The sequence below is a fragment of the Salmo salar genome, chromosome ssa03, assembly GCF_905237065.1.
Source record: "Salmo salar chromosome ssa03, Ssal_v3.1, whole genome shotgun sequence".
NCBI classification, from domain to species: Eukaryota; Metazoa; Chordata; class Actinopteri; order Salmoniformes; family Salmonidae; genus Salmo; species Salmo salar.
The window spans coordinates 78,747,995-78,756,187 of NC_059444.1; the positions used below are offsets into that span (position 1 = coordinate 78,747,995).

The window sequence follows — 8,193 nt, forward strand, 5'->3', positions numbered from 1 at the left end:
GAGAGAGAGAGAGAGAGAGAGAGAGAGAGAGAGAGAGAGGCACAGTAAATTCAGTTTGCTTCGAGGCTGTGGTTCTTCTTCTCGAGCTGAAAACATACATGTATTTTATGTGTGTCTGTGGTTTTCCTCTTACTCAGGCTACGCGGTTTGCACAACAGATCATGTCCTCCATGAAAGTAGGACAGCGATCAGCGCTTGCGAGTAGTGAGCTGAGTAACCGCGGTTGCCCAGAAACGAGCGAGCCAATAATATTTTACCAACTCGCACTGTGTATCCATGTATGGCTGTCGCCATTGCTGCACTGCAGTAAAGCTGAGACCAATCATCGACAGCACCAAATATGGAGTCCTGCAGTTAGGTGTTATCTCTTCTAGGCTTAGCGCGTTCCCTTAAAATGTAGTCGTTTTAATACCCACATTGCACATTGCGCTGAAATGTCGGTTTGAGCGTATCAAAATGGTGGTGGCATATGATTTCCAATGCAACCCATCCATCTTTTGTCCGCCGTCCTTTGTCTCCTCGTCTGTAATAAGGCTACAGTGGCCATATCTACGTGTTATGTTGAACATGTGTTGTTGGGTAACAGTGTAGGGCGAAATAATCTGGCATCTGAAGGTCAAATACGGAACAAATCCGATGTACATTCTGCTCTCCCCTTCGCATACAGCCATGCCACCAAACGGACGAGCGTTTTCTTTCCAAACCCGAAGCATATTGTCGGTTTGATGAACCACTATGGCGTTATAAACACTATATTACCACACATTGTGCACACTAGCCATGCTTTGTACGCTATTCAGTAATACACTGTAATTGTGTAACAGCACACTTTCCCTGTTTCTATTGATATTGTGGAAACGCCTGAGTAATTTAGTCATATATCAATTCACATTGTTGACAGAAACGTTCCATAATTTCGTTATCATACAAATTGTAAAATACCTAGAATGTAATGTTTAGTATGATATGTGTCTCTCTCGCGTTCGCTCTCTCCTTCTCCCTCTCCCTCTCCCTCTCTCCCTCTCTCTATCTAAATCAATAACATACATATCTCTTTGTCTCATTATATTTTCATAACTCGTATGATTCCTTTTGGTAACTCTGCCCTTTTTCTATATATTCTTCTCTTACTTGTACAACGTGTTTAGTTGTGTACAAAAAAATGCAGGCTACAGTCGACTACTTGAATTTTCCCAATTTCCTTTTCTGAACAAGTTTAACCTTTGATGTGGACTTGAATAACACTGTACTCTAATGACTTGGGCCTACTCTTAAATACAGTCAGAAGATAACAAACGCGCGTTTTCGCAGTTTGATCTTTATGTAATTCATAGCTCTGCCTTCATTACCATTTATTTTTCACTAAAGAAAGGCTGTAGTTGCATGGATCAAGGGACAGAACTCAAGGGGTTTATATTTGTATTCATTTGTTTAATAAGTTACCTAACGAGGACTGATAGCCACATTTTGTCAAATACTATAGGTTTCAAATGAATGTAGGTTTCTGTAGGATATGTTTCAGATCTCAGAGTTATCTTTTTATTATAGGAGGCGTAAATCATATTATTCTTTGCTCTCTTAAAAATTCCTTATAAAAACAAAATCATTATGAAAAACACAAAGCCTAAAAACTTTTGTAAGTAGGCCTAATTATTAAAAAATATATGTTAATGAGACAATTAAAGCAACCAAAGCGTCTTGATAATAATAATAATAATAATAATAATAATAATAATAATAATAACATTCGTTATAGTAAATACAAAAACTGGTATAGATTTTTAACAAACCAACATCATTTATTTGAAGTAATTTGGTTATTTAGTAATGTATTAATATTGTTATCATTATTATTAGTAAGTATTAACATTATTATTGTTATTACCTTGTGCTAGACTATGAGTTATATGTCATTATCATGTCATTCTTGTTTTTCCAAAGACCTGTTTATTCTTGTTATGGCTATGTTATCATATGTTCACATTTCTATGGCTAAGTTGTGTTTGAAATATTTGATAGTTTTCAGTTGTGTTTACCTATTCATCTTCAGACAGTAAAACTTAACATTCAACTCTTCTTAATTTGACTTTTAATTGTTTTCATAAATTCATACATCTTCAACCGAATTAGTTTAAAAACAAAAATCGGACGACCAAAGAGACCAGCGATTCAGCACCCCATAATAAAGTCAATTACCTATGAAAAACAAACAATATCTTCATGAAAATGATAGCCTCACGTAGTTGGACATTAATGAACAATAGCGCAATATTCTAAAAGAACATACTTTCCCATCTCTAGGCTACACATAGCAGCTATCCTATGCATTTGTATTTAGGTTGGTGCATGGGATTCCTGGCAACTAGCTTATCAGTTAGATTCGGTGGAAATACAATCGAGCCTCAAGGTCATGTTCTTATTGATTCTCACTTTCATATTTTCATATCAAATAAATGAATGCTCTTTTTTACATTTCTAAATGCCGATGACTGGCTATTTAAAGATCTGTTCAAGGAAATAGTCACAATGCAAGGTAAGAGGTTGGATAGACTATACAGTGAATATAAATTAACAAATTATTTTCAAATGGATAATACTTTGTTGTGCCATAGTCAGACGGTTATTTATTCGCTTATGCCAAAGACATTCCTGCGCACAAGCCAGACCACCACCAAATTAGCGTCATTTCCTTAGACTCAAGAGGAATTAACTCCTCCCCTTCACTTAGCAACCCAGGGCACGTAGCAACAGCTGAGCCAATGCGCTCTACCAGATACGGTCCCACCGACTGCGGTGCTTGGCAACCCATATAAAACGTGATGACGTCTTCCTCACTGAGCGTATTATGGGATGTGTGGAATTAAACAGCGAGGGCAGTAGAAAGAAAAAAAGATATAGCTTATAAACGAGGTTGAAGTAAACATGGAGCTATCGGCTGTTGGAGAGCGTGTCTTCGCTGCCGAGTCTATCATCAAACAACGTATAAGAAGAGTATGCAGTTTATTTTCGTTACACCTCCGCGTTTCTGACAATAATGTATGCTAATCGCGATGACATTTTATCGACAATAAGTAGGCCTAATTCTCTCCCTATTTGTTGTTCTACTTGCAGGGTCGAATGGAATACCTTGTGAAATGGAAGGGCTGGTCTAAAAAGTGAGTAGGCTACACTCGGTTGGAAGCTGGCAGCAGAGCTTCCAGCCTGTCGTTTTATCTCTCGAATGCTTGTTTTTATGTGCAGCAACGTGTGCTCATGACATGTTTAGGCCATGTAACCGAGGCTTGTTGATTGTGTAAAGGGCATGGTTTTGGTAACATTCGCGTATTTTGCTTAGGCTATTTCAACGCACAGGCACAAGACAAGGGTGTTGCTAACATTAGCAGATTGCTACCTCCACATACGTCGCTGTCCGCTAGGCAATGCCAGAATGAAAGCAACGAGATTCTCAGCCGACATTGTTTCATTTGGTGAACGCTTTCTCCACGAATGTGACACTCTTCTTACGCTACCGTATCGTTCTTTTGGATAGATATAGCACCTGGGAACCGGAGGAAAACATTCTAGATGCGCGCCTCTTCGCTGCATTCGACGAGAGGTAAGGTTTTGACAGCACAGCAGGCCTCTTCTGGCAGAGTGCGAATATGTCATCTTGGGCTATCCCCAACAGACGACACGCATTTAACATAACTCAAATAAGACTAAATTATTTCGAGCGAGTTACGTTTCATACGAAAATTGTATGTATTTATTTCACAGGGAGCGTGAAAGGGAGTTATTTGGGCCTAAGAAGAGGGGACCAAAGCCGGAGACATTTCTGCTGAAGGTGGGGGAATTAAACTGTGACTGTCATGAGTTAGTTAGTCCATATTTCAGTCATGTCTTTTCTTACTCATCACCTATGTTTTCCGACAATTGAATCATGAATCTTGTGGTCTGAAAGAATGTCAGACTACAAAATGTCTGACATTCAGCTAATAAATAGATGAAAGTGCAACATTGTCTGTTATCTTGCTCTTTATTTATTTTTTTACCTCTGCTTTAATTTCCGTTTTGATGCTACCGTTCAAACTCCAAGTTGAATAAGTAACACACGTTTCCAAGTTACAATGGGAAATAAATGTATCGCAAAAGAGAATGCATGGGGCTTACTTTCTGTTCAAACATTGTCATTACCAACAAAATTGGCATCATTGTAACAAGGATTTTGGTGTAGGGAAATGGCATGTGGATGAACAATGTCAAATAGGCTATAGGCCTATTTCATCGTTGGAAAATATCTGCAATGATACAGCTTATAAATAACAGGATTTAGCCTTCCAAGTACATGTATATGAAACCCCATGCTTATCTAACTTGACCACCTTTATACAGGCAAAGGCGAAAGCCACAGCAAAGACTTATGAATGCAGAAGAGAAATGCCAAGGGGGATTCGTGTTTCATACCCTGTTCCGACGCCTATGATTACACCGAGAGCTCGAGAGGGACTACGGGCTGTCGTGCCCACAATCTTTCCCCCTAGCACGGTCAACCGAGGAGAGAGCGTGAGGGTCAGACTGCCAGAGACAGAGAGAAGGCCGCGACCGGCGCCTCCGCCCTCATTCATGGCTGAGGAATTTGTCACCATCCCTAAAAAAAGGGGACCTAAACCCAAGTTACGTTTCAACATGGAGCCAGACAGCTGTCCAACAGAGGAGCCTGGGAAGAGGAGTCGGTTAGAGGAGCAGCAGGTCCCATACGGTCAGTCTAAAATGTCCAGACATTGTCATCATGAAGGGGAAACATCTGAGAGAAGTGTCATCCAGTTGACACACAGGTTTCAGGAGGGAACGAGCATTGTGCCAAAATCAAACAAAGCTCAAAGACATCCTGGCACCCATAGCCATGATGATCACCAGAGCCACAGGACTTTAGAATGCCCTGGGGGCATGTCTATCCCACACACCAAACTGAAGCATGTGTCCAAAAACCATTTCTACAGAGCCAGTGACTCTTCTTCATCCATGCAACAGTCTAGGCCCATTGTTGTCGCCAAATCGCCTGCATCGAGGAGTTCTGGAGAGCAGTCAGCAGTGTCTTGGAGGCCACGTCTGGATAATGTTGAGACGGTGGTGGTAACAGATGTGACAACAAACTTTTTGACAGTCACCATCAAAGAGAGCAGCACAGACAAAGGTTTTTTCAAAGATAAAAGATGAAATGAAGTCTATCTGCTTCACATAACATGACTAACAATGCAACAGCTATTTGTAAGAAGTTGGTAATAACTTAATCATGATCATTTGAGATACATTTTCTATAGGCCTAACTATATCCAGAGTTGTATGTTTAATATGTATTATGTCAAAGTATTTAATGTAATAATGACCAAATTAAACATGTCTATATAGTTTATTTGAATATAATTTTTGGATAACTATTTTGTATATTCATTTAAACTTTTAAATACATTAAGAGTCTTACATTTCCTCACCTTCTAATGGGGCTATCAATTCAGCCTGGTTTAAATGTGGTAGGCTATAGAGGTATGTAATAGCTGTTACTTAATATAGCAATAAGGACTTTCCCTAACGTTTCATACCATTTTCTGTACACATTTAAAATATATATATTTTTAACATTTTGTATTAACATAATTGCAAGGACAGACATGCATGTAGACCTACTCTAGTGTAAAGTAGGCCTAATGTTTAAAAAATATTTGGAAAATACCTTCCATTATCCATGGCATATTCTATGCAATAAATCGAGAATATTCGTGTGAAAATGTGTCAGATAAGGTTCAGTGGACGACCTTGACCTATAGTTAACGATTTCCCTAATACATAGCTCTGTGCTCCGCTGCAGCAACCAGTGTAGTTGGAGCTCGGCGGTTGAGTTGTTCCTGGACTCCCTAGTGTGTGTCAAATCAGTTCAGCACAGCTGGGACTGGGACTAGCGATATTTTAGTTATGACTTCCACTAAACTGCTTTAGAAAAATGCACGAGCAAAATAAATCAGTTTCCGATGCTGAGTTAATTTGTTTTGGGATTTGAGGTAATCATTTGTAAAATGTATTTTGTTGGTTTATTCAAATAGCCATTTGGGAATTGTTTTGCGCAATATTCAAAATAACCCGTCAATGGATTTTCTTGACACGACTAATTGTTTGCTTGAAGAAACCTTCGAACAAGATAATTAAATGGGACAATGGTTAACTGAGGTTTTGGGTTTCTTCAAGCAAACAATTAGTTGTGTCACAAATTCGGGGTTTTAGGACCGGACTTGTCAGAGTTGAACTTTTTGACAGTATCTAAATGGTAGGTTTACTTCAGTTAGGGAAGATAACAATGAATTACCGTTTAGCTCTGAAGCATTGGTCATGGTGCGAGCTAATGAGTTTTGATCATCTATTGCTCGTTAGACCAATTTTGTCCTTTCAAATTATTTATTCACAATCTAGAGGGATATTCGCATATTGATTAGCAGACAAGGACGTGCATGTATGTAGTCAATATTTTATCACTTTACTTATTATTCTTAGGTCTATTGACAGACTGCCGAAAGAAATGGCACACATGGGGCCACGGACTGCTTCATCTTTTGGATCTTGAATTTGACCACAACCTTTTAATTAAATTAGTCGAACGCTCATTAAAAAAAAATATATATATATATAAATGTCCAAGTGCATCTTAGAAGTATTCCTACTTTTGATAATGCCAATATCTAATGGCTTCTGCATTGTAGATTTGCTTCGATATCTATAGCCTAATATAATACAGGTTTTACATTCATGTCAGCCTAACAGTTGACATTTCTATCTTTTGGAAAATACGAAATATGACTCATCATTACACACCCTGATGACCCACGCCTCCTTTTATAAACTGAGCTATATGACTTGCCTAGTTAAAGGTTAAATAAAGGTTAAATATTAATACAGTAGGCCACACACCATTTATATACTGCAATCAATTCCTCTCGCACGCCCGGGACTATAGGCCAACCCATGTGTATGTATGTGCAACGTTATGTCTCCTAATTGTTTTAGGCCTAAGCCTATGTCTTTTGCGACAAGCAATGTATAGACGGTGCCAGACGCACGGCAGAGAGGTAGGCTATATTACAATGCAGGGACCAGAGGGCACGGGAGTCTCATTACAGGTGGTTGCCGTCGGGGACCGTTTTAGCCAGCCATGGGTTGGTCCTGGGCAGGAGGGCCATGAGCGTTCAAAGGTGCAGATGAAACGCGGATGCTGCTTGATGTGTGTGATGATGGGACGGACGTCTGTGTGGCACTATTTTCATATGATGTGGTCGTGCCTCGATATGGGATGGGGTGCTTGCCCTTGCAGGTGGAGTGTCACGATTTTAATATATATTATTCAATAGGAGTTCTAATACCGCTACTAGGTTACATTTACATTTTGCATGATTTTGTAACATTTTAAAGGGGTTCACATTAAAGAAAAATATTACTTTGGCCAATTAGCATGATGCAACAAAATGTAAATGACATGCCTGCAGGGAGACAGAAATATTACAGTGCTGGAGCTGAGCTAGAGGCTGACTGTAACCATAAATAATCTCTGGCATTTCTAACACTCTGGCCCATTATTTTAATTGAGGACCCCAAACAAGCCCATTGTATTGCTTGAGGCCCCCATTATTAGCCAGATAATTATACTTTTGCAAGAAAAAAAATAACTTATGCAGGCAAAAAATGGACCAGCCCTTCTGGCATTTGCCCGAAATGCCAGATGGCTAGTCTGCCCCTATGGGGCACTGAACCACTAGCCTTCTGTAGAATTCAGTCAGTCTGGGAGCTGAATGCCACTCGGACTAGAGGGTTATTCTCTCTCTTTTTGTAGAATAACAAAGTGTCCATTCATGTTGCTCTCCCCAGGGAACTGGGCTCTGGCCTCCGAACACGTGACGCAAACAGACCAACCTGAGAGCGCGTGTGAAAATGAGCCTGGCTGTGACAACAGCGCGAGCCACTCAACTGCCATTGACAGTTACAAGGCCTTCCCTTACAGCTGAATTCTGATAGACGATTGAAAATAATAGCTATTCCTGAGTATAGTTTGGAATACTTTTTATAGAATAAATTAAAATAGTGTAGGTTAAGAAATACATACATTATTAGTGTTTAAAATGAATAAAACGTGCCCTATTTTAGCTCTTAGCAGTTTTTTTTAATCTAGCCTAT

General features: G+C 39.4%; 1 protein-coding gene across 1 annotated transcript; it reads left to right on the forward strand.

Moving 5' to 3' along the window:
* Positions 1-2,777: 2,777 nt before the first annotated feature.
* On the forward strand, positions 2,778-5,403 carry LOC106606673 (chromobox protein homolog 8). Its single transcript, XM_014203014.2, has 5 exons — positions 2,778-2,991; positions 3,112-3,155; positions 3,530-3,595; positions 3,757-3,823; positions 4,372-5,403. Exons 1-5 carry the CDS (start codon positions 2,923-2,925, stop codon positions 5,194-5,196), a joined length of 1,071 nt encoding a protein of 356 aa, XP_014058489.2. The 5' UTR covers positions 2,778-2,922; the 3' UTR covers positions 5,197-5,403.
* The last annotated feature ends 2,790 nt before the right edge of the window (positions 5,404-8,193 follow it).